The sequence below is a fragment of the Pelodiscus sinensis genome, chromosome 1 (assembly GCF_052426305.1).
Source record: "Pelodiscus sinensis isolate ZL-2025 chromosome 1, ASM5242630v1, whole genome shotgun sequence".
NCBI classification, from domain to species: Eukaryota; Metazoa; Chordata; order Testudines; family Trionychidae; genus Pelodiscus; species Pelodiscus sinensis.
In genome coordinates, this window is record NC_143052.1 from 18,668,720 (window position 1) to 18,693,710 (window position 24,991).

A 24,991-nucleotide genomic window follows, 5' to 3' on the forward strand; every position below is an offset into this window, starting at 1 on the left:
GGATTACTCAAATGCTTAAAGTTAAGTGCATGTTAAGGTGATCATAAGTCCTAATTTCATAGGGAAAGTCCAGATATTCAGTGTTTTGTCTTGTATAAGCACCCATTACTCCCCATTTCCTGTTCTAATTTCTCACACTAGCTATCTGGTATCCCTTATTCATGTCTATGTGATTTGCTGGTTGAGAGCAATACTTTAATATACCTGGTCAGAGTTTTTTAATCGGTGAAGAAAGTATGCTAGGAGTCATCAAGAAAATGCCTGATGCTAGAGAATTGAGCAATATCTAGTATCTATCTATCCAGCAATGTACTAACACCTCAATTTCCTTTTACTTCACCAGGAGTTGAAAATATTCAGTCTTGTCGGATGCAGGCCAAAGGCAGAAAGTACACCAGGATTTAGTAGCTCGGTTATTCAAGGGTGAGTTGTGAATCAATTAAGAGGAAAAGGTGTATTTTATTTCAAAATAAAATAAAATCTTTGCTTTTGTTGAGGAATCTGAATTTAGCCATGCTCATATATCGTATCTCATATCTCATACCACTATCCATTCTATTAATATAATCTTTTATTCCTCCTGGGATTTTTTAATGGATTTCAACAACATCCCAGGAATAAAATTCCCCTAAACTCTGGAGCACTTGAGACATTTTGAAGAAGAAATCTGCTTATCTCTTTAGCAATCACGTGCACGGAGTGAGGAGAATTATATAATCCTGTTGCTGAGGAATTATTCCCTTCTTTAATGTAGCAATCAATTTTTGTAAGGTCAGACATCTATATCATTTAATCCTTTCACTACTAATCATGGAAGCTAGTTTTGAGAACAAGCTTGATGAAAGAACTAGTTTAAAGGCTACTGACAATTAAAGGGCAATCTATATTATCAAAGAATCATAGAAATGTCCACTTATGAATAATGCCTATGTGCTATCCTTGTTTTTTTAATGGCACTGTACTTCCTTGAAATTTAAGGTACGTCTACACTGCACGCTTATTTCAAAATAGCAATTTTGGAATAGGTGTTATTCTTTGTAGAATGAGAATTACAGATTTTGGAATAAGCCATCTGTTATTTAAAAATTATTTCAAAATAACAGAATGGCTGTGTAGGTGCTCGCATTGTTATTTTGAAATAATGCTAGGTATCTCAAAATAACGGCGCAGGATAGATGCATCCTTAGAGATTATGTCAGGCATAGATATATCTGAATGGGCTTGATCCTTAGCCTACTGTACACTGGAATGTCAATGGAGTGAAGTTGATTTACAACAGCTGAAAATCTACCCTGATATGTACAACCCAATCCTTTAACACATTCTACTGGAGAAAAGACACGTATAGGGAAAGCTCAGCAGCATTTCTGAGATCTGACAGTGACTGGATTGAATGGGAAGTCACAAGTAGTGGTTCCATGGTCACCACAGTATCCAAGGCATTAGAAAGAGACAGGAAAGTAGAATGACAGTTTTCAAAAATCCCTCTTGGAATTATTCCACTATTCCAATGGCTTTCCCATCCACTGCAGAATGGTTACCTTAATGCTCTATAGAGATGCAATTTAGGAGAGGAAAGCTGCATTATTCCTTAACTACTCTAAAAATACTCCACAAAATCCTGTAACCCTGCTTCAGTCAAACTTCTGCTGAAATCAATATGGTTTTTGCCTGAGTTGAGGTTTACAGGGTTAGGCTCAATGACAAAGCAGCTGCACACTGCAAGTAGAGGCAGCAAATTCTGGATTTGCAGCACCAGCAAGTTTGCTTTTCTTTCAGCTTCCTTGGTGATGTAAAGTTAACATACAATGTAATGAGTGAAACCACTATCAGATTTTCCAGTGCACTTACAGTTCCTGGCCGTGGATATGGCACACGTCCTTGGTAAGGCACCCACTGGTAGTTGGGGCCATCTCTGTGAGAATATGGCCCAAGGAATACCCTCCTTACATCTGTCATGCTGTACATGCACACTGCCGATCCTTTGAAGATGTTGCTAAAAATGGGATGGAAGGGGGGGGAGAAAAAGAAATCAGTTTCTTTAAATTATTTGTCAATTTAATCACAGGAGAATGGTGGGATCGAAGGCTCTTTAATTTATTGTGTGCATTGATTTTTCCAAACTCTGAAATGCTGTCTCAGCAAACCTAAACACATGCCTTTGAAAGTTACTACTACAAATCTCTCAGAGTTTTTTTCTAAGCAGAATTGAAGCTGGCTGCTACTTGAAACATATTGTTATAAGGTCTAAATCCAATTTCAAGGGACTTTGCTCAGCATTAGGGCTACTTTATATGGATAAGGCTGAGAATGGTGGAATCTGGATCTCAATAGATAATAGGTGTTTTCTGCTTTCCTCTCTGATTTTGAAACAGAACTGCTTCATAAAGAAGGTAGGAGCAATCTACTTGTAACAGCTGATATTCCACAAATCTAACTTATTGGTGTAAATATGAAATAAAGAGATCTCATGTGTTTTTCATAATGGTGAACTTCATGCAAATAGCTCTGTTGATCCATTACTCACCCTATAGTTAAACAATAACTTTATATGCCCTGGTTAATATTGGGCATATTTGTTTTAGTTTTGCCCTTGCTCTCTCTCCCCCACATCCCCTTTGTGAGAACACACACGCTGAAGCTGCACCGCTGTACATTACCTTGGGGCTTTTATAATGAGAGTGGATAAGCTTAATTCTTGTGCATTATCTGATCACTAGAAACTTGTGTTTCAAAACAAATATGTCTGCCTCCATGGTTATAGGTAGTTTTCCCCTCAGAGGCAAATTCAATGGTCCTTAATGAGAAAAAAGTTCTAGGGACAATTCCATCCTTAGTGTAAGCTCAATTGAAGAAAGTTCTGCGGACTGCATGAGATCAGAGTAGTTGACCACAAAGTGATCCATTCTAACCTTAGAATCTATGAGCCTCTGAAGTGAAAATATGTATACCATGCATGTACTAGACTCAGTAGTTGTAGAGTGATTGAAAAATTTAATTTTCAAAATGTAAATATTTTTGTAAATTATTTGATTTTTTTTCTTAAAAAATCAATTGATTGGCCAGAAATTTTCCAAAATTTTAAAATTTCAGGAATTAAATTAAAAAATGTTGAAAAAATGTTCTTGACATTATTTTTCCAGCTCTATTTGGCAAGAGGCTTTGACATTTCACCCTCCATCTTTAAAGTCAGTGCTTCAGCAGCACTGAGAAACTAACACATTCGCTCCAACTGCATGGCTACTTTGCTTAGGAGAAAAGAAAGTAATTCACTAACTTGGACTGCCTTGTGATAGTTCAAAGGTTAAGAAAATGCTGTGATTTTAAGAACATTGTAACAAAGAGAGCTCTTTAAAGCAACCAGCCACACAAGTTTCCATACAAGTAAAATGATACACTCTGTACCTGGAAGTTGTAAACACTCCATAGACTATTGGATTTTTAGGGTCTTTTGAGTTCATTAGAAATACGTCCTCTGTAACAAAAAGAAAAAGAAAAAAACCAAGAAAACACATGGTAATTTCGGTAATTAAAGTACCAGAAAATACTTCCGCAATCAAATTCATTTTGGCTACTTACGTAGTTCATCAAAATGCGTATCAATGCCATTGGGTCCTGGCACAGAACAAATCAGACGTGCTTTAAGGAAAGTTGTCCATTTATTAACAAGGCTTCTGTGTCCACCAAAGTCATTCTAACAGGAGAAATATTGCATGTTAACACATGATAATATTCATGTTTGAAATAGGAAATTATATGAAAAAATGACACTTAAAACTATGTGTTAAATATAACATAATCAACAGTTTTATATAGTCTCCTCATTACCGTTTAGGAAATTATAAAATTCCCCTCAGTTTTACAAATATTCCAATAATGTATCCATTTTAATGTGTCTTGGGCTACACCTAGTCTACAAAGAAAAGTTGGAAAAAGATACGCAAATTGCAAACCGCAATTTGTATATCTTTTTCCGCTTTGCTTTCGAAAGGTGCTTTTCCAAAATTTCAAAAAATTTCCAAATATTTTGCTTCTGTGCACGTTTACATGTTGCCAAGTGTTAATAAAGTTTAAACAGCTCATTATTCTTTACTAAATATCAACAAAGTAGCCCCACAATTTGTATAGATTCAAAGTATAAAAGGTTATAAGATGGAAAAATCAGACACTTAACAGCAGGGCTGGGAGTGGTAGCAGATCAAGGTCTCCATAAGGGTGGGGCTTCAATTTTTCAAGTTGCTATCTAGTTTTTAAGAGATGGAGATGTGGAGTCTTGCCCACAGACATAATCTGATATTCTACTCAAAGCATTATATTTACCAAAGCTATCAAAATTGATGTGATTACTTAATTCACAGCTATTTTCTTAAGGTACCTTAGGAAAAACATATGTGGATATTTGTTGGGAGGGATGAGCCAGTCTGAGATTTCTGACACTTTGTTCAGTAATAAAACTTAACCTCAACAATTATTTACATTTTCAGAAGCCTCTGCCTTTAGGAGCTGTATCCAGAATGGAAACTCTGAGGTGTAAAAAATAACCCAAGAAAATTTCTACAGACTATCTGCTCCACCTGGAAGCAGGAAGTACCATATTTCTTGCATGAGACTTTTCTCTCATCCACATTTTGAAAACTCAGAAGGTTCTCATTGCAAATGTGGGGTGCTACATTAAATAGAAGATAACTAATAGCGTTCCTCTGTAATGCTTTCCTCGACTTTTGGTCACTCTGCAAAACCCATTTGCCCACAATTAAGTCACCATATTACCTTACAGATCTGCCCTATTCTGGCATGGGTGGCTTTTCCAGAGTGTTCTCCATCAATTGCATTTTCACGGAAGAAGAAATAGATTTTGTCATCTTCTGGGTTGTCACTCTCTGGTATTAGGTGGGCACTAACAAACCTAGGATCTGAGAAGAAAATGCCAGTGTACATGTTACTACCCAGCAAGTGAAACCTGTTGGCTCATTTATATGAAAGCACTCTTCCTTTCTCTTTCATCAAATAAGGAATTTTCCAGCTTTTCTTCCCACACAAAGAAAAACCCTATTATGACTTCTTTCTATTCTTTTAATCTACTAGTAGGACAAAATACACAGCACATTCCCAACACTGCACACCAGCAAAGGTCTACAGTTTATTTATTTGGTGTTTAACAGTGCTTGCTATTTATCCTCTGTAGTGATTTAGGAAAACCTATGGGCTACGTCTACATTGGCCCCTATTACGGAATAGGCATGCAAATGTAGCACTTTGGAAAAGGCAAATCCGCGGGGAATTTAAATATCCCCTGCGGCATTTGCATTTTCATGGCCGCCGCTTTTTTCCGGCTTGGAGATAAGTGTTTGATATTGTCCATTTTTTTCAGCTAACAAAAACAAAACATTTTGATTTTTTTGTGTGTGGAAAAACAAAACCATTCTGGTGAGAACATTTTTAAAATATGTTTAAAATTCCTACTTGCAAGTAGGAATAAGAGATCCTCCGGAATAGGGCTTTATTCTAGAGGATCGCGCCAGTCTGGACGCTTTTCTCCGGCTTATCTCCAAGCCGGAAAAAAGCGGCGGCCATGAAAATGCAAATGCCGCAGGGGATATTTAAATTCCCCGCGGATTTGCCTTTTCCAAAGTGCTACATTTGCATGCCTATTCCGTAATAGGTGGCCAGTGTAGACACAGCCATGGAGTAATATAACACATATAAAACTGCTCTATGAATGGTAGTGTAACATTACAGCATAACTTCCTAATTCCATGCATGGAGTGTAGAGTTTCTTTCATCTTCACTCTTACCTAGTTCTTATTTCCTTGTTTATTTTGACTTTCTCTATGGCAGAAATATCAAATTGAAACAAAAACTCAACAGAAAAACTACACTACAGAAAGAACATTGTTTGCCCAATGGTTAAAGGTGCTAGGCTGAGAATTGGGGGAACTATGTTCAAAATTCATGAACTGCCATGTACCTCCTCTGTTACCTTTATCAAGTCACATAGTCTGTCTTGTCTTAGTCCTCCATGAATAAAATGTAATGGCACTAAAAGTATAAATACCCTAAACAGTGAGATGCCCTCAGCATCTGTAGTAATTGGAAATAGAGAGAAAACACTCAAGAATAGCCTAACATTTACCAAACATTTTAAATAAAAAATGGCCAATGTGTTTGATATTGTCCATTTTTTCAGCTAACAAAAACAAAACATTTTGATTTTTTTTGTGTGGAAAAACAAAACCATTCTGGTGAGAACATTTTTTAAATATGTTTTTCATTTTTTAAATAAAAGATTAATGGAATATCCACTTTTCTGACCAGCTCTACTGACATCTTTATTCAGAATACATATTACCCTTTGACACATAGACCATGATATTATTGTAGACTCATAAAGCATCAAGAGAGATTGATGAATAGAAAACAGTAGTTAAAGATACTAGAACACATACTCAATTGGTATAAATCACTATAGCACCATTGATTTTAATGGAGCTATCAATTTACACCAAGGGAATATCTGGCCCAATATTTTGATTCAAGTATTTGAGTCGGCCTCTTTGATCATCCTCAGGGAAAAGAAGGTAAATCAAACAGAATTACCAAGCCTTTGTTCTTCCTACAGCATTTTACCTCCTGCTGGGATAATTCAATGAGAACTATATTTAACTACTCAAAGAGTCTTGTTCCTGTGTCAAATTATAAGCTGTTCTAGTATCATATATTAAAGTGTCTTCTTAATACATATCACACATAGTTAGGAAGATAATGAGCCTGACTGTGCTACGCTGATTTTCATAAACTGAGGAGCTAACTTATTGAAGCACTACTTTATTTATTAAGGATGCTCCACAGTTTGTACGCTAATTAAATGTATACACTATGTGTGAGGAGAACTGCATCATCAATTAATAATACTTCTCATATAGACAGATGTTTGACCTTGCCTTTTGCTTGTAGAGATGAAATGTTGAAGTGTTTCCTATTTGATCTTGTACTGAGATTTACACCACGGGTGGTAAATGAAAAAGCATGATGACTCAATGATGAGGAGAATACACCGAGAAGTGTTGGTGCCAAAGCACATCCCTGTTTGACATCGCTCTGGATTTGGAAGCTTTCAGATTGATCATACGATCATACTGGACCCCATTATGGAGGACTGAATCAGACTGAGGAGGATTGTGAAGCAATCAGTTCTCCCAAGCAATTGAAAAATATCCTCTCTGTGAACCAGCTCAAAAGCTTTTGTAAGATCTATGAAGGCCATGAACAAAGGACATTCTTGTTCTTGACACTTTTTAGACAATTACCTTTGTGAAGATCATGGTGATAGTACATTAGCCATGTTGGCTCTCTGGACATGCATATTCAGCAAGAACTTACAATCTTTTAAAAATGACCTATGTAAATGCCTTGCCAGCAACACCTGGGAGAGGGATTTCTCTGTAGTTTAAAATAATTCTGTCTTCTTTGTTTCTATACAGCATTATGAAGTTGGCATCCATCAGGTCTTGTGGTAGGCAAAAAGACAAGCAAGACACTGTGCAGATATTAGGCACAATCTGTCCTCCTCGTTTCTCTACTTCAGTTGGAATTCTATCTTTTCCTGCAGCCTTTCCTGGTGCTAGGAAGGGATTTGATTTTTTAGGTTCATTTATAAATGATTGTAAACCAAGCTCTTTAATGGATGCTCATGAATAGAGTTTGTGATAGTGTTTCAATCAGTTTTGCATTTGTTTGCTTCTCTCAATGTTGACGATCATTAAAATATTTGAGTTGGACAATCTTCTTAGATGAAGGATCTATTGCTTTCTTAATTGCATTAATCATACATCTGAGATCTCCATTCTGAAAGGTCATTTGTATCTTTAGCACAGATGAAGCCTGCGTAATTGGCCACTCTTGGCCACTCTGAGAGTATATCTACACATCAGGGCAAAGTAAATTTAAGCTATGCAACTTCAGCTATGTCAATTGCGTACCTGAAGTCAAAATAGTTTAATTTGGTTTTTGGTACTGTATACACAGCAGGAAGCCGAAGGAAGATCACTCTTCCTTTAACTTCCCTTACGCCTCAAAAAATGGGGCTTACAGGAGTTGGAGTAACTAATCCTCGACATTATTTCAAGATAATGGCTTGCTGTGTAGACACTGTTTGTTATTTTAGAATAACATCTGCTATATTGACATAGCCTAAGTTGGCATATGTCTCAGGAGAGGTGTGAAGGTTGTGGTGGAAATATGAGGTGCATTTTGCTTCAGAAACTGGATATTCCTTCAGGTCGTGCTACAAATCAGTTTTTATAGTCTGTTCACTAAAAGTGAATGTTTCAGTTATATGGATATTCTGAATGTCTTCTAGGCAGTATCAGCATTGAGGGAAGATGCAGTTGCTTCTGGAAGATGGGTACTAAATTGGAAACACTTTCCCTGCTCTTTTTTTTATGTTAATGCATGGGCAAGATTTCTGTTCGGTATGATGGAATGCCCATGAAGCATACAAGTGCATGGTCTATATCACAATCTATCCTGTGATAACAGCAAGCATGGAGAGCATCTTGTAGGTGTTTTCTACAGGTGACAATTAAAGGTAATTGGTCCCAGTTTCTAAATCTGGGATGTCTTCATGAAACCTGCATGTGTTGGCAATACACAGTGATTGGTGAATGGAAAGCTCCAGTTGTCTTTGACCATTGTGGTTAAGTTTTTCCACTCTATGATGGCCAGTGATTAGCAACCACATCTTGTGATGTGAGCTGATTTAGCTTTGAAGTCTCTCCATGGACAGACTTGCTTGCCTGGTGGTAGATTGCTGATGAGAGTTGAGTTGCTGATAGAATAAGTCCTTTTCTTCTGATGTGAAGGAAAAGTGTTGGCACTTAGGTACTAATGATGTCAGTAAATCCACCTGTGCTAATATGATACCTTTTGATGTTGTAATGGGACATTCAATGAATTGTCTCCCTGACATGAATGGCCATCGGGCTTTCTTGCGCAAAAAATTAAGGTGCCTGTCTACACTGGCCCTCTTGCGCAAGTATTCTTGCGCAAAAGGGCTTAATCCTGAGTGGGAGCGTCAAAGTATTTGTGCAAGAAGCACTGAATTCTTACATTAGAACGTCAGTGCTCTTGCGCAAATTCAAGCGGCCAGTGTAGACAGCTGGCAAGTTTTTGCGCAAAAGCGATTGCTTTTGCGCAAAATCTTGCCAGTATAGACGCACCCTCTGTGTATTGTATTCTTTTTCTATGTTCTAGGCCCAGAAAACACTCTTAGTGAAAAGGATCAAGAAACACTTTGAGTTTAAACAGTTTATAAGGATTCTATATGTTTAGAAATCTAACAATCAATGTCAAAATGTGCTTTAACAAAACATCAACTATCAAAAGAATATGTCACAAGTATATTTAAACATGATCAAAGGGGGAATGAAACCAAAATGTAAACATGATGATAAACATTAATGGCAGATCTCATAACCACTGTAAGCAGGCTAAAAATAGAAATGCTGATTTAAAACAATTAGTGTCAAGAATCAAATAATTAAGAAATGCAGTTCACCTTTTTAAAATATCCTTTGCTCAAGTCTCTTGACACTGAGCTACTTCTCATACCACAAATGACACCTTCTGCTAGCTCTGGTTTTTCTGTGGCTCTGTGGGATTCTTTAACAATTTCTTCAGCAGTGGCCCATTAAACTGTCCTTTATGAGAAATCTACCACTTTATGAAAAAGACACCTTGGTCCAGCTGCCTTTATGATTTATATGCCATTGTTTGCTTAGTTAAGCAATGGAAACATGTTTTGCTTGTCTCAGCACTTCACGTGTAGATAAAGCTAAAGGAAAATCAATCTTCATTTGCTCCCTCACCAGCATTATTCTTTAGCAATAACAAAATAACAACAGCAAAAACAATAAAAGAAAGCAGATTAGATTCCCGAACGAATCATATTAGCATTTTAATGATGATCCATAAAGTAAATGACACTGAAATTGCCTTTAGTTGTCAAGCTACACTAACTAAGCTGAGCAAACAGAAGTCGGGGGTCGTCCCTTCATCATTTCAAAGGGCAGTTCTCACAGGAGGCATTCTGTAAGGAGGTTGAATCAGATGCCTCTGTTACAGGAGATTTGTGGTCAGTATGACAAATTTCCCCAGTTCACAGCTAGGAAATTTGAGGAAACTATAGGGAAATTTTATGCTCAGTAAAGTTACAGTTGCTATAATTTAAAGAAAATTACTGGAGGGTGACGAGAAGCCTGTGGCAATGTAATAAGTCTAGGGAATCTTAAATTAAAAATTTAACAATAACAAAAATAGACAGCTACTCAGACTTCATAAACACACAATGCCTGTCTACAGAGACCCAGCAAAATAGAGAAAAGCGGGAACTGTCCTCATAAAAACTGAACGTGAAAAGCATAGCTAACTCTATTGCCTTTACAGAGAAAGACTTATAGCCCCAACCATACCGCATCGCAAAGCTGCAAGTCCTCACTGCTTTCTGTAAGGTCACCAAGAGACAAAGCTTTTAATATGTAATGACAAGAGAACTAACTTGTCGGATGCTTTTACACAATTTACCATACTTTACAAATCTCCTAATCTTTTAATAGTGTGCTTCTAAATCTCTCTCATTTCATCCCTCACCTGGCAAACGCTCTCTTTTGCTGTGGAGTCAGTCAAACTTTGTACCTGTTTGTCACTTACAGGTAAGCCCCTTTGTTATCCTGGCAGCCCCTTAGTGCCAACTGGCAAAGGGTCCTCCAGTCTGTAACTCACGCCTGACACAAGCATTGCCCTAATGCATTATTGTCATACCAGGTATCTCAGAGATATCATCCTAAGTAAGCTGATGATACACTGATCCCAAAAATCATTGTGTGAGGTAAGTACCAGTTGTGTACCAAGTATAGATGTGTGCTGAAAATATGTTATTTAAATTTGATAGGGAAACAGTGCACAGACCTAGCCTTTCCTAGAAAAAAGAATTTGCATTTAGTTGTCTGAATTCCAACCAATGGACAGGAAAAAACACCATAAAGCTAAACAAGCAGGGGAGAAACCTGTTTAACAATCAGATTCAATCTGCACTCCAGGAAGCCTTGCTGGCTCTTGAGGCAGACACAATGGATTTTGAATAATATAAGGGGAGCAAAAAAGCCTTTTAGGGCCTGTCTACACAGCAGGGCTAAAGCTGAAATCACCTACGCAACTTCAGCTACGTCAATTGCGTAGCTTAAGTTGAAATAGTTTATTTCAGCTTTTGGCACTGTCTGTACAGCAGGAAGTCCAAGTTAGAACACTCTTCCTCCAACTTCCCTTACTTCTCATACCATGAGGGTTATAGGAGTCAGAATAACAAGTCCTCCAGCTCAATATTATATCAACATTATGTTGAAACGTCAGTTATTCTGAAATAACACTGCTGAGTAGACATAGCTGTAGTTATCCAACACTGAGGGGACACAGGGTAAAGCATTCTGTGAGCCTTTGAAAGTTGGATTCCCATTCTGGTGGGCTAGAAATGCTAGGAACTTGCAGTAAGTAAGAAAATTGCTTAAACAAACATTATAACTAGCTAAAATTAAATTTTAGTCACCAGAAAGTTTATTTTATTTTATTTTATTTTATTTTATTGTTTGTAACTGTACCTGTTCTCTTTTCTTTTGCTTAGTATCATGTCCTTCTTGTTAATACACTTATTCCTGTTTTAGTATAAAACAATCTGAATGCTGTGCATTAAAGGCTATGTCTAGACTGCAGGCTTCTTTCGGAAGAAGCTTTTTTGGAACAGATCTTCCAAAAAAGCTTCTTCCAAAAGAGAGCATCTACAAACCAAAAGCACAATGAAAAAGTGATCTGCTTTTTCGAAAGATAGCGTACACATTGAATGGACACTATCTCGCATTTCAGCTGTGATTACTATGGACAGAGTGGCCACCTCTTTCCTTTTCTTTCGAAAGAACTCCTTCTTCCCTGTCCACACACGTCTTTTTCCCTTTTGGAAAAAGGCTTCTTTCTCATATAAAAAGCTTTACCAATGTCGGAAGAGCCCCTCTATTCTTTCAATTTTTTTTCTAAAGAATATGATTGCAGTGTGGACGTAAGAGAAGGTTTTTTTGAAAAACAGCTGTTTTTCCGACAAAACTCTGCAGTGTAGACATACCCTAAGTTACATAAGAGTCTCTAGCTAAACCCACAGGCTATGTGGTGTGCTCTTCCTCTTTGGAGGCAGTAAAATAATTTCTGATAGCATCCCATGAGAAACATCTACAGGGAGATGTTTCTGCAGAACCTGGAAACTGGGGTTCACTAGTTATTGTCTGCAAGGAAAGTTTTAGATTGGCAGAGGCCTGAAGAGCTTGCTACAAGGGCAAACAAGCTAGTGTGCCAGGGAACAGACATAGTTTAGCTGCATCAAAGCCCTCGCTTTTGCTAAGGCACAAGCTAACACAGTAGCTGGGTATCCTAAGCATTACCTCACACCTTTTACAGCATTCTACTGGCATAAAGATTCCTTTAAAATTGTGAAAATGGCTCCCTAGGCACATCCCTTCCACAAGGGAACTTCTTGGTTGTTAAGAGATGGCGTAAGGGTGTTATACCTGTCCTGTTCCCAGCTCTTAGCACAGGGGCTGTGTCAGGGCAGGACCATGGACAAAGAAAGAATGTGATTGAAGTGCAGTACATTCTGGCTATTTGTTTCTCAAGGCTCATAGAGAACCTCAAGAAGCTTAAATATATGTAAAAGCAGTTGTGAGGCATCCATACCATTTCTGTATGTATACCATATCTGGATTCAATATTAACTGCTCTTGCAAGATAAGTAGAATTGGTTATGGTCAGGGAATTCTGCTACTGGGGAAAAATCAAGAATGCTCAAGGCAATGGTATTTATGATTTGGTTGATGGCACTTTTGTCTCTAAATCACTAACTAAATTAGTACTGCAAAATGATGCTATGGGGCTACAGTTTTAGAGGTAGTAATGTTAGCTGTCAAGTTAAACTAGGTCTGATAAGAGATGAGATGTTTCATCAGATTTTTTCAAAGACTAGTCATACTGGCGTTAGTTTATCTCAATTCCTTCTACAATTTAAATTATATAATTTCACTCTTTGAATTAAATTTGTGTAGCATTTCCCAGTGCAGTTAAATAACCACTCTGTTTTCACTACACATGTGTCTGCATTTTGCTGATGCGTGAAGCAAAGCTGCTTTGGGACATTTATGCCATAAATGATATTACAGTAGCACTTTTTCAACATTCCCATACAAAATAATAACACAGAAAGAATTAAAAACTATAGCAGAGAATATGCATAAACTCACAATGTTTTTTTACTTCCAGCTTCTGTCCAGACCTCAATAATGCTGTCACACAATTGAAAATAGAGATTGAATCCCACTGGGTAAGGATTTGCAATATTTGGTTATTATTCATCATTTAAGAGTGATTCTTATTATAAGAAACTTTAAAACAAAGCTGTGTTCTTTATGCAAGCTCTTTAGACCCCGTTCAGGCATGGACCAAACCCAACGCCTCCCCCCAAAAAACCCCATTAAAGGCTCTTAAGTAAAGTAAGTTGTCATGGGATAAGAGGGAAGTTCCTTTCGTGGATTGATAACTGGTTAAAAGACAGAAAACAAAAGGTAGGAATAAACGGTAAATTTTCAGAGTGAAGAGAGGTAACTAGTAGGGTCCTCCAAGGGTCTGTCCTGAGACCAATCCTGTTCAACTTATTTATAAATGATCTAGAGAAAGGGGTAAACAGTGAGGTGGCAAATTTTGCTGATGATACCAAACTGCTCATGATAGTTAAGAGCAAAGCAGACTGTGAAGAGCCTCAAAGAGATGCCACCAAACTAAGTGACTGGTCAACAAAATGGCAAATGAAATTTAATGTTGATAAATGTAAATTAATGCACATTGGAAAAAAAATCCCAATTATACATACAATATGATGGGGACTAATTTGGCTACTGTTGGCAGACAGGATACTGGGCTAGATGGACCATTAGTCTGACCCAGTATGGCTATTTTTATGTGCTTATGTTCTTATGATTCTGATAACTAACCTGACTCTTAGACTTCTCCTAAAATAAAAGCATGTCTGTACTTCAAGGTCTAAACAGAGATGTGGGTAATATAATCACATGTTTACTGTTGCAAAATCTAGTTTGCTTCCTGATTATAACCGTTCTCTGGATAAAGAAGGGAAACACCAATTTTTCTCACTCTCCATTTATAAAAATTCTAAATTCTTTATGAACTAAAAGAGATGTTGTGAGCTCTAGTCCTGTGGACAGAATCTTTTTGTTGAGTTATGTAAAATTCTTACAGACTGAAACCAAACCTCTGAGGGGGTCAGTGGCACTGGAATAATTCTTGGAGTGAGGGTCCTGAACTACCTTTAGCTCTGTCCTTACCCCTCACTGCTGCCTACAGGCGGGGCCAACCGCTGGGACACTGCATGCAGGGCTGATGGCTGGGACCTTAGGGAAAAGGGCTGGCAGCTATGTGGAGACCCAGAACACCCCATGAACGCCCACAGTAGAGCAACTGGGAGCCCCACATGTGTGGTAGGCGAACAGGACCCTGGGGACAGCAGTAGACTTCCTGGAACTGGCAGTCCAGCATGGCCTAGGGCCAGCAGCAAAATCTCCAGGCAGCATTGGCCTAGTTAGCCAGAACATCAGATGCAAGACCTGGGGATGATGCAGTAGCCCCTGCATCTATGGAGCGGTCACATGTTGGCATAGAAATGATTCAACATCAGTTCAGGTTAAATGAACAGCACCATTCATATTCCAAGAATAGCATTCACCATAGGAAATCAGAAAATTAAAATAGAAAAAAAAAAAACCCTCAAACAACTACAGGTATGGTTTTAGGGAATTTTATTTAGGTTAAGTTGTTATTTGGCCCACAATAAATGAGAAGTGTTGAGAAGGGAGCTAAGGGTAAGTCGGAGTCAGGTCTTAAACCTAAGGGCATGCCTTCTTTGCCATCATGGGGTGAGATTACCATGTGTGTAGTTTTAATATAGCTAGCTGAGGCCCTGGAGCAGTGAAGCTGCACACTTCACTAGGGGATACCCCCCACCCCGAGTAACTATCAGGGTTCCGTGCATGCTTGCACATCCCATGTGGAAGTGCACATGATTACAGCTTCACTGTTCTGGTATTTGAGTTAGCTAGATTAAAACCAGCTCACATATCTAAGTCGACACAGCAGCGTTATTTCAGAATAACTGACATTCTGAAATAACAAAGAGCGTGTCTACACAGTGAGCCCATTATTTTGAAATAATGAGCTTTTTACTCTGGCTCCTGTAACCCTCATGTCACAAGGAGTAAGGAAAGACAAAGGAAAAGCATTCTTCCTGTGACTTCCTGCTGTTTAGACAGTGCTAAAAGCCAAATTAAGCTATTTTGATTTAAGATACACCATTGACATAGCTCAAGTTGCATAGCTTAATTCAATGTTGCCCTGCTGTGTACACGTCCCCTACATGATCTGCAATCACCCCCTGTATTGCAATGCAGTTATGTCCTTAGGCTTAGTTTCTGTCTCTCATTTACCCTAACGTCTCTTAACACTACTCCTCCAGGTTTTAAAAGACATCAAATTAAAGGTATGTCCTCTTTAAGGCAACTTTACAATGCCAGAGTGATGAAAGGGGCTTTACTATCATTAAGAAACAGATCCGAGTTGTCTGTACAGTTGCTATGAGGGAACATGAGGAAAGATAGTCCTGGTTACTCATTTAACATTAAGCACTCCCCTTTTTTGCGCGTGTGTGTGAAATGGTGCTCTCAAGTATCTGAGCAACAGAGAGGATGTGAGACCTCCTGATTCCATGAGTACCTACAGTTTTTAGGTACTAACATCGGGGTAGAGCCCCCAATTTACCTCCCACATAATTCAGTCTTGAGTCTGAACATTTCTAAGGAGTAATATTGCAGGCAGCATGGAAAGAAAAAAAAAAGCGTTGAGCTAAGAAATAATTATCAGTTTCTGAGTCCTTTGTTCTTAAAGAAACAACAGTCATTTTGATCCTCTATAATTAATTATACGGTGAAGAAAAGTGAATACAAAAGTTCAGTCAAATTATAGCATAATTCACAAAGTAAATTAGATTTCCCAAAAAACAGACCTTCTGATCTACCCATTCTATTTAATCTGAAAGAGGTGATTATTATCTCTTTAAAGAACAAGCACCAAAATACAGTAGGATGTCATTAGCACCTCTTTTCTGTGGATGCCTGAGGTGTCATATTTCTATCACCGGTGCGTTAATTTTAAGATGATCAGGTTATTCCTGAGAGCCTCGTAGCCAGAAGACTGATGTCCTCCATAAAACACCTATATATCATATAGTTTGTAACCCATGTATGGTGGGGATTTGGAGGGGGAAGTGACATGAATCAGGCATTAACTGCATTGGCTGATGAAGGACATGTGCTACTAATGGAGGCTGAGGGATCTCCACCATTGGAGGGTTTTAAGAACCGGTTATATAAACGTCTGACAGGGATAGGCTAGATAATACTTAGACCAGGGTTGGGAAATCTACAGTTTATGAGCTGGATCCAGCCTGCTGCTTAATTTCATCTGGCCCATGGTTGTGTCTTTCCAAACAGGCATGGACCCGTCCCCATCCATGCTGTGCCCTGCTCACCCCACCCACCATTTGCCACCATGCAGTGTTTGGCTCCTCCATTCCCCCTGTGCTCCAGCTGGGCTAGGGGTTATGCAGCAGAGCCACTTGTGTGCCCAATGGCCTGTTGTAGAAAAAGGGTTCCCCACCCCTAGCTTAGAGATACCTCACGGTAGGAGACTGGATTAGACGACCTATGAGGTCCCTTCCAGTCTTACATTTCTCTGACAGCTGAGCAGCAGTTCAGAGAGCTCTGCAATGATATTTTCAGCCTCCACATATCACCTGAGATCTAGGCATTTAGGATCCCGGAGCCAATTTTACAGGAAACACAAACTCCTCACTGGCAGAATAAATCTGCTGTTTCCTGTTGCCTGTGCGTATTTTCCCTTTATAGTGTCCCTTAAACCTCTGGGGTATCAGCTCATTCATTTTCAAAATAGGAAGAATAATATTTGTCTACTCTACCTCATAGGGGGTGCTGTCAGACTTAATCCATTAACGTCAGTGAAACGGCTAGACAATACTACACATATGTATCAAAAGCACTAGACTGAGCCTATCAACTCACTTCTAAGGGAACACTCATCAGAGGATGGCCAGCACACCAGTTCCATTTCAAATCAGTGAACCAGAGGACAAACGGTCCTGTACAGAGTTCCTAACCCTTCTAATCCTTGCAACACAATTTAATTCTTTTGTCAAGTCCTGTTGATGTAGACACAAACCTGAGGTCATTTTGTCAGATTATGAAAAACAGTTTTGTTATTATAATTAACTTTTACTTCCAGTGGACAACAACTTGACACAAAATCCATTAAGGCAAGCTTATTAAATACAGGCAGTAAAGACTGAAATAGGGACTGAACTAATCTCCATTTTTAACTAATCTCTCAATTTACTGAAATCATAGAAATTCCCACAAGGGATTTCCACAACCTTTGGGAGGTGGAAGCAAAAATCCTCCTTGCTACTTTTGATATTCAGTGTGATAACATCAATTATGTTGACCTCATTTTGTAGTCACATGGATACAATTTGTGTTTCCAGCTTATTTTAGCATCAATCAACACAAAAAAAGAATTATCAGGCATTATAGCTCAACAGAAATAATTGATAGGGTTATCATTGGTTTTGTATATTAACACTGTTAATACAAAAAAAGATGGAGGAGGAGGAATAATATGGTCATATGCTGTGATTATAACCATGAATTCACTAGAGATGGAAAAGACCTACTACGTTACTTTGTACATCTCCCCGCTAATACAGGATTGTACATCCTCAGTTATATTTTAAGGGTCAAATCTTGTTCATTGCAGTCCCATAAATATCTACTTCTCTATCTGGATTAGGGATGTCAACATGTAGTCAACTATACAATTGGCTTATTGGTTAATCTTGTTGACTACATGCATCCCCCCCTGCCCGCACTGCCTCTAACAAGAGGCAGCAAGTGGGGGAGGGAGTGGGATTCCATGAGGAGCTGCACATCTTTCTTATGCATATTCTATACTCATTCTATGTTCAGAGTCCTCGTTGACCACTATGGGAATTCTGTGCACAGAAATAGGACAAAATATATACATGAGACCAGAAATGTAGCTGAGTGAAGAGAATTTTGCCTGCAGCAGTGCTGATATCTGCTATCTTACCATTCAGGAAAAAGACATTGTCAATGAAAATGACTTTTAAATTTTTGCTTTTGGAAGCTACAGAAATGTTTTATATTATTACATTATAAGAACAAAAGAGTGACTGCTTTCCCTTTGCAATGGATCCACCTCTCTCGTATCTCGGTATCATAAGGAAGAAAGTATAATTCTGGCAAAAAGGATATCACTCCCTTTCCTTCCGGGGTTTTGTTCTTTAGTTTTTCTTCTTGTGTGCATACGAAATGGAATACAGATGACAGCCTATCCAACAAATTATGAAAGATTCATAGTGACTGGGAGTCAGCTGTCATCAGGCTTTCTATTTACAGTTCATTTATCTTACTGTTCAGTAATTGAAGATTAAGAAGAAAAACTGCACATAAGGAAATCACATATAATTCTTACAAAGCTTCTTCTAGATAATTTTGGCCTCTATAGCAAACCTGTAAGCCTCATTGTAAGCACTTGCCTTCATATGCTGCTAGCATTTAGTGACTCCTTCTTTTCTCCACGCTTGTAGATCTAATTTCAACCATTTAAACACACTTTAAGAGATCTTTATTTGCCAGCTTTACAACACACTCTGCCTATTCCATAACTCCTCTTTTTACAATTCCAGTTTTTACAGTTATCTTTTAAAGTTTACTATTTCCTGTCTTGTAGTCTATAAAATCAAACCTTTCTTTCATCTCTTTTATTCCCCAGATTTTGCTTTCTTGCTTAAAACTTTTATGGGAAACTTCCACTCTCCCACCCCATCAAATAACATTCTTTAAATATTCACAATGCACGTTAGCTCCTGTAAATGTCTCTACCACTTCTAGCGCCCACTATTCCCCAGTTACTTTGCTACAACTTCCCGGAAGTTCTGTGGTTTTAGTAGCTTGGTCTGAACTGCCCTATAATTTTTCTTTGTCTTAGCAATTCACTACTTATAAATATTGAACACATTCATGTTTATAAAGACCCAAAGCATGATCCTATTTAAATCAATGGGCAGTTTGCAATTCATTACAATAGAACACAGATTTTACTCAAAGATAATTTACGAATCAGTAGACACCAGGGTTAATATATATTTGCTTCCACATTGAGAACTCTGATTTCAATGTTGGCACAAAGCTTCCACAGATTTGCCAGGTTAGAAGAAAAGCCAATCGAGTCCAAACCATGGCTTTGTCTCTGTTTATTGAAACCAAAATGTTATTAAACTACTGACGGTATACAGGCAGTCCCCGGGTTACGTACAAGACAGGGACTGTAGGTTTGTTCTTAAGTTGAATCTGTATGTAAGTCAGAACTGGCGTCCAGATTCAGCCGCTGCTGAAACTGACCGCCAGTTCTGACTTACATACAGAATCAACTTAAGAACCCCAAGCGTCCCCAAGTCAGCTGCTGCTGAAACTGATCAGCAGCTGATTCCAGGAAGCCCGGGGCAGAGCAACTCTGCCTCGGGCTTCCTGTAGTCAGCGCTGGTCAGTTTCAGCAGCGGCTAAATCAGGACGCCTGGGACAGAGCAGCTGGGGTGCTGCTGGGTTGCTCCAGTAGCGCCGCTCCTCGGCACTACTGGACCAACCCAGCAGCACCCCATCTGCTCTGCCCCAGGCGTGCTGATTTAGCCGCTGCTGAAACTGACCAGCAGCGGCTGAATCAGGACCAGAGCAGCTGGGGTGCTGCTGGGTTGGACCAGTAGCGCCCAGAGCGGCGCTGCGGGACCAACCGGCAGCACCCCAGCTGCTCTGCCACAGGCGTCCGGAGAAAAGCCTAGTCTGCTGGGGGGGGGGGGGGCGTACTAGCTGTGCCCCCCCCACCCCAGCAGACCAGGAAGACACGGGCGGTGGACCGAGATGCACCGCGGTCCCGCCGCCTGGGTCCTCTGCGGCTTTGCTCCCCGTCTCCCTGGTCTGCTGGAGACCAGCAGTCCAGGGAGACGGGGAGCAAAGCCTCTGAGGACGCCGGCAGCGGGACAGCCGCGGGGCGTCTGGGCTGTCCCGCTGCCGGCTTCCCCCGTGACTTTGCAAAGCCTCCGGGAAGCCGGCAGTGGAGCAGTCCAGGCGCGCCTGGGGTGCCCCGCTGCCCGAGCCCCTCCGCGGCTTTGCTCTGTGTCTTCCTGGTCTGCAGACCAGGGAGACACAGAGCAAAGCCCCAGAGTACACGGGCGGCAGGACCGCGAGGTCCCGCAGTCCGTGTACTCTGGGGCAGCCCCGTTCGTAACTGCGGATCCGACATAAGTCGGATCCGCGTAAGTCGGGGACTGCCTGTATTCAACATTTATTTGTGTGGCTTTTTTTTTTTTTTATGAAAAGTACCTTCTCCATATCTCAAAAAGTGCCACCAATTTAATATATACAAATCTGTTTTTTTCTGATGGGTGACAGAATGATATCATCACTCCGTCACGCTCTCTGGCCATGAAAGCCACCAAAGGGAGGGGTGGTGGTGAGTGTAGCAAGTAGCAGGGGCAGCTCCCTAGTATTATTTAATTTTTATATGTGTTGTGGCAGCTCCTAGGAGCCTGAATCACATTATAAGAATAGACTAACCAACTGCAATCCACTCTGGGATACTGACAGTGAAATGGGACTCCAAATTAGGTTTGGATAAAGCTGGCAGTTCGGTTTTTTGTGGCTTGTCCACACCTTTCAAACACTCAATAACCTTTTAGATGCTGATATACAATATCCTGCATGCATGTCAAAACAGATATAACCACTGGGTTATACCACTGGAAATAATGTTCCTGCAGGAAAACTTCCTAAAAGCAATTTTGTTACCAGCTTTCCTGTAATATTGTGGTTACTGAACTATATAATATCCCAATTCATAATGCAAAAATTATTGTTTTTTCTGATTACCAGGGCTGTGTCTAGACTGGCAAGTTTTTCTGCAAAATCATCTGCTTTTGTGGAAAAACTTGCCAGCTGTCTACACTGGCCACTTGAATTTCTGCAAAAGCACTTAAGATCTCATGTAAGATTGTCAGTGCTTTTGCGGAAATACTATGCTGTTCCCGTTTGGGCAAAAGTCTTTTTCCGAAAAACTTTTGCGCAAAAGGGCCAGTGTAGACAGCAGAGATTTGTTTTCCGCAAAAAAAGCCCCGATCATGAAAATGGCGATCGGGGCTTTTTTGCGGAAAAGCGCGTCTAGATTGGCCACAGACGCTTTTCCACAAAAAGTGCTTTTGCGGAAAAGCATCCTGCCAATCTAGACGCGCTTTTCCAAAAATGCTTTTAATGGAAAACTTTTCCATTAAAAGCATTTCCAGAAAATCATGCCACTGTAGACGTAGCCCTTGATGTTTCTTAAATTGTACCATAATATTGTAATTATGTGATGATTCTTTATTGTTTAATGTCTAACAACAATGGCTTTCTGGGCATACATGCAAATACGTACATTAAGATCTATTCCAATATATAGATGTACAAATATGTTAAGTATCTAATCTAAACTAGTGTAAACTGATATAGCTACACTGAAGCCTATGAACCTATGTTGAAATACACCAGTTAAGGAACTGGACTTGAGTCCATACACACATTATATTCTGCTTGTGTTAGTGGCAGTGTAAATCTGTATTTCCATGGTCTTGTTACTTAGCATGAAAGATCTGAGACCAAACCAGCCAAAATGTAATTTCTGTTACATTAAAATATTTTGGCTTTTTATAAGATTCCAAAGATCAAACACAATAACATACAGGCCAGCAACTTTGGATTTTAGCGAGCTTCTGTTTAATTTAAAAGGCAGCTCTGATTATTAAATAAAGTATCACATTTTCGAAAGACAAGGGTGAGGTATTTTTTTTCCTCTTGGATCAACTTCAGATGGTGAAAGAGACAAGTTTTCAAGCTACACAGAGCTCTTCTTTAGGCCTGGAAAATGTATTCAGATTTTAGTTCATAATATGTTAATGAACTTTTTTAAAAAAATACAGGATTACTGGATTGAAATGCACTGTACAAGAATATTTTTTGCTAAATGTAATCATGTTTATATGGACAATTGCATTCCTTCCATCTCCTCTGAAAAATCCGCTGTGTGTTTGTATATCCTAGTTTCACTCAGCAGCCAAGAAAAAAAAAAAAAAACCCGACAGTGCCTTAGCTACAGATTACCATGGAATATGTTTGAGGTTTGTTATAATATTTTGACAAACACTAAAAGAAGTTAGTCGGTATCCATAGTTATATACCTAGCCTGGACCATTAAAAAAGCTGTTTGTTACAGCATTGATAGAAATGGCAATTCTGCAGCAAAGTAGGATGCATGCAGGACTCCAAGGAATCACATTAGGGATCCAACTACAGGCAGTCCCCGAGTTAACGCAGATCCGACTTACGTCGGATCCGCAGTTACGAACGGGGCTTTTCTTGCCCCAGAGAATGGGAGCGGTGGGATGCCCAGATACACCGCGGTCCCGCCACCCGCGTCCTCCAGGGTGAGAAAAGCTGCTCCGCGTCTCCCTGGTCTGCGCAGATAGTGTGCCCCCCCCCCCCAGCAGACCAGACTTTTCTGGCCGACGATGCCTGGGGTAGAGCAGCTGGGGCGCTGCCGGGTTGGTCCCGTAGTGTCGTTCCTCGGCGCTACTGGACCAACCCGGCAGTACCCCAGCTGCTCTGCCCCAGGAGTCCTGATTCAGCCGCTGCTGGTCAGTTTCAGCAGCAGCTGACTTGGGGACGCCTGGGGTTCTTAAGTTGAATCTGTATCTACGTTGGAACTGGTGTCCAGATTCGGCCCTGTTGAAACTGATCAGCGGCTGATTCCAGGAAGCTTGGGGCAAAGCAACTCTGCCTCGGGCTTCCTGTATTCAGCCGCTGGTCAGTTTCAGCAGCGGCTGAATCTGGACGCCAGTTCCGACTTACATACAGATTCAACTTAAGAACAAACCTACAGTGCCTATCTTGTACGTAACCCGGGGACTGCCTGTACATGCTGAACCTCCCAAAGCCTGGACTCTCTGGTCTGGCAACATCCATGGTCTGCCAGGGCAGGGATGTTGCTCGGCTAAAGAGCCCCTGGAGAATGGGGTCTGCAGAGTTCCGGCTGGGCCAGCCTTGGCTAAGCAGGGGAACCCTGGTGTCAGCTGGGCAAGAGGGTATCTGGGAGCTTCCATCCTGGGCAGGTAATCCCCAACATCAGTGGGGTCAGGCATCAGGAGCGGCCCCAGCTGGGAACCCTGGGAACTTCTGGTGGCTATAGGGCCATGCAGCTGCCCAGGAGCCCCAGACAAGGAATCCAGAGAGTGGGGCCAAGCAGCATCTGGGAGTTCCAGCTCCAGCAGGGGAATCCCTAGTGGCAGCTGGGCCAGCCGGGAAACCCTGGGAACCCGCTGGTGGCAGTCAGTTTGGCAGTGGCCAAGTGGCTCTAGCTGGGAAACCCCCAAAGTCAGCGGAGCTGGGTCACAGCAGCAAGGCAGGTAGCCTTGGGGCCTCTCTGAGGAACCCCTTGAGATACCAGGGCGTGCAGTGGCTGAATGGGGCTGGCAGTGGCCATGTAGCCCTGGCTTGGGAACCCCCAGCAGCAGCAGGCAGGGAGCCTCAGCCGGGCCAGCATTAGCAGGGCAGTGGCAGGTTGGGGAACGCCCGTCTTGAGAGCTTCAAAGAGAGGAGCTGGCAGCAGGGCAGCCAGCAGTGGAGCATTGACCTTCTCTGGTCCAGCAAACTCACTGGTCCGGGATGGCTCAGGTCCCAAGAGTGCCGGACCAAGGAGGTCCAACCTGTACTCTTTTACTGTGTCTTCCCCATAGTACATGACAATCATGAGGTGTGGGGGAGGAAGGGGAGGACGACAACAAAAGACAAACATTGTGTGGTTTCATTCTTAGTGATTTTCTGCCAAATGTGCTAAAAAAGGTTCCCACCACCCCCCGCAACTTCCAGAGCTGCAAACTCAACTTAGTATCTGATTAAGAATCAAGCTGGCTTCTCTCCACTTGTGCATCATTGTTAGTGATAAAGTTGTGCCGGTCAGATTAGGCCCTCAAAGACAGTCACACAATGCCCTTTGCTTTCAGGGTTTGCTGCATATTGGGACGTAGATAAAATCAGTTGAAGATGTTTAAGAAGGAACAGATTCACCTCTGATGAATGCACAGGCTTTGAAGAATTAACAGGAATGAAAACTACTGAACTCTTCTTTTTGCCACTACGCTACAGTTATGAATACAGAAGGAGATTTGGTGAAGAATAAGTACCACAAAAGACTGACTTTTCGAATTTTCATTCGGTCCCTTTTAGGTATTCTTCCTCAAGCTTTTAGAGGAACTGCAGTGATGGTACTGAAAGATTTCCAATATATATTATCTGAAACAGTTTAGTATTTAACAATAATTAAGCTACAAAATTCTACAAAGGATTAACTTCCTATTGTGTAAAGGAAAAAGGAAATCTATCCTGTACTATTTCTTGATCTTACATACCTGTTGTGTTGCAATACTTAGGTACAATGCGTTGAGTTGGGACCCAATCCTGTTCCTCTGAAATCAAGTCATGAAAGAGGAGCAGTCCTTTAACAATGGCGCATAGTATTGCCTTTACAATTCCTTCTTGTTACGGCTTTTAAATCAAGTTCTTGAAATCAGCTGAAAGTATTTTCCATGGTTTTAATACACAGATATTTCTACTGCATTATAAAAATAGGCTTTTAATACAAGAGAGTGTTTAAACAACTT

The 24,991-nt window shown here is 40.4% G+C and overlaps 1 protein-coding gene and 1 long non-coding RNA gene across 6 annotated transcripts in view; one reads left to right on the top strand and one right to left on the bottom strand.

Annotated features, from left to right (window-relative positions):
* The window catches only part of SEMA3A (semaphorin 3A), a 435,303-nt gene that overhangs the window by 46,494 nt on the left and 363,818 nt on the right, over positions 1-24,991 (bottom strand). For all 5 annotated transcript variants that reach the window (XM_006117134.5, XM_006117137.5, XM_089778433.1 and 2 more), the window contains 4 exons: positions 4,771-4,913; positions 3,580-3,694; positions 3,406-3,475; positions 1,852-1,996 (listed from right to left, as the gene is read on the bottom strand). In XM_006117134.5, coding sequence (XP_006117196.2) covers positions 1,852-1,996; positions 3,406-3,475; positions 3,580-3,694; positions 4,771-4,913 — 473 coding nt within the window. The remainder of the gene's footprint in view (positions 1-1,851; positions 1,997-3,405; positions 3,476-3,579; positions 3,695-4,770; positions 4,914-24,991) is intronic.
* LOC142829057 (uncharacterized) lies at positions 325-24,472 on the top strand. Its single transcript, XR_012903263.1, has 3 exons — positions 325-423; positions 13,351-13,411; positions 24,335-24,472. It is a non-coding gene; the product is annotated as an uncharacterized LOC142829057 (long non-coding RNA).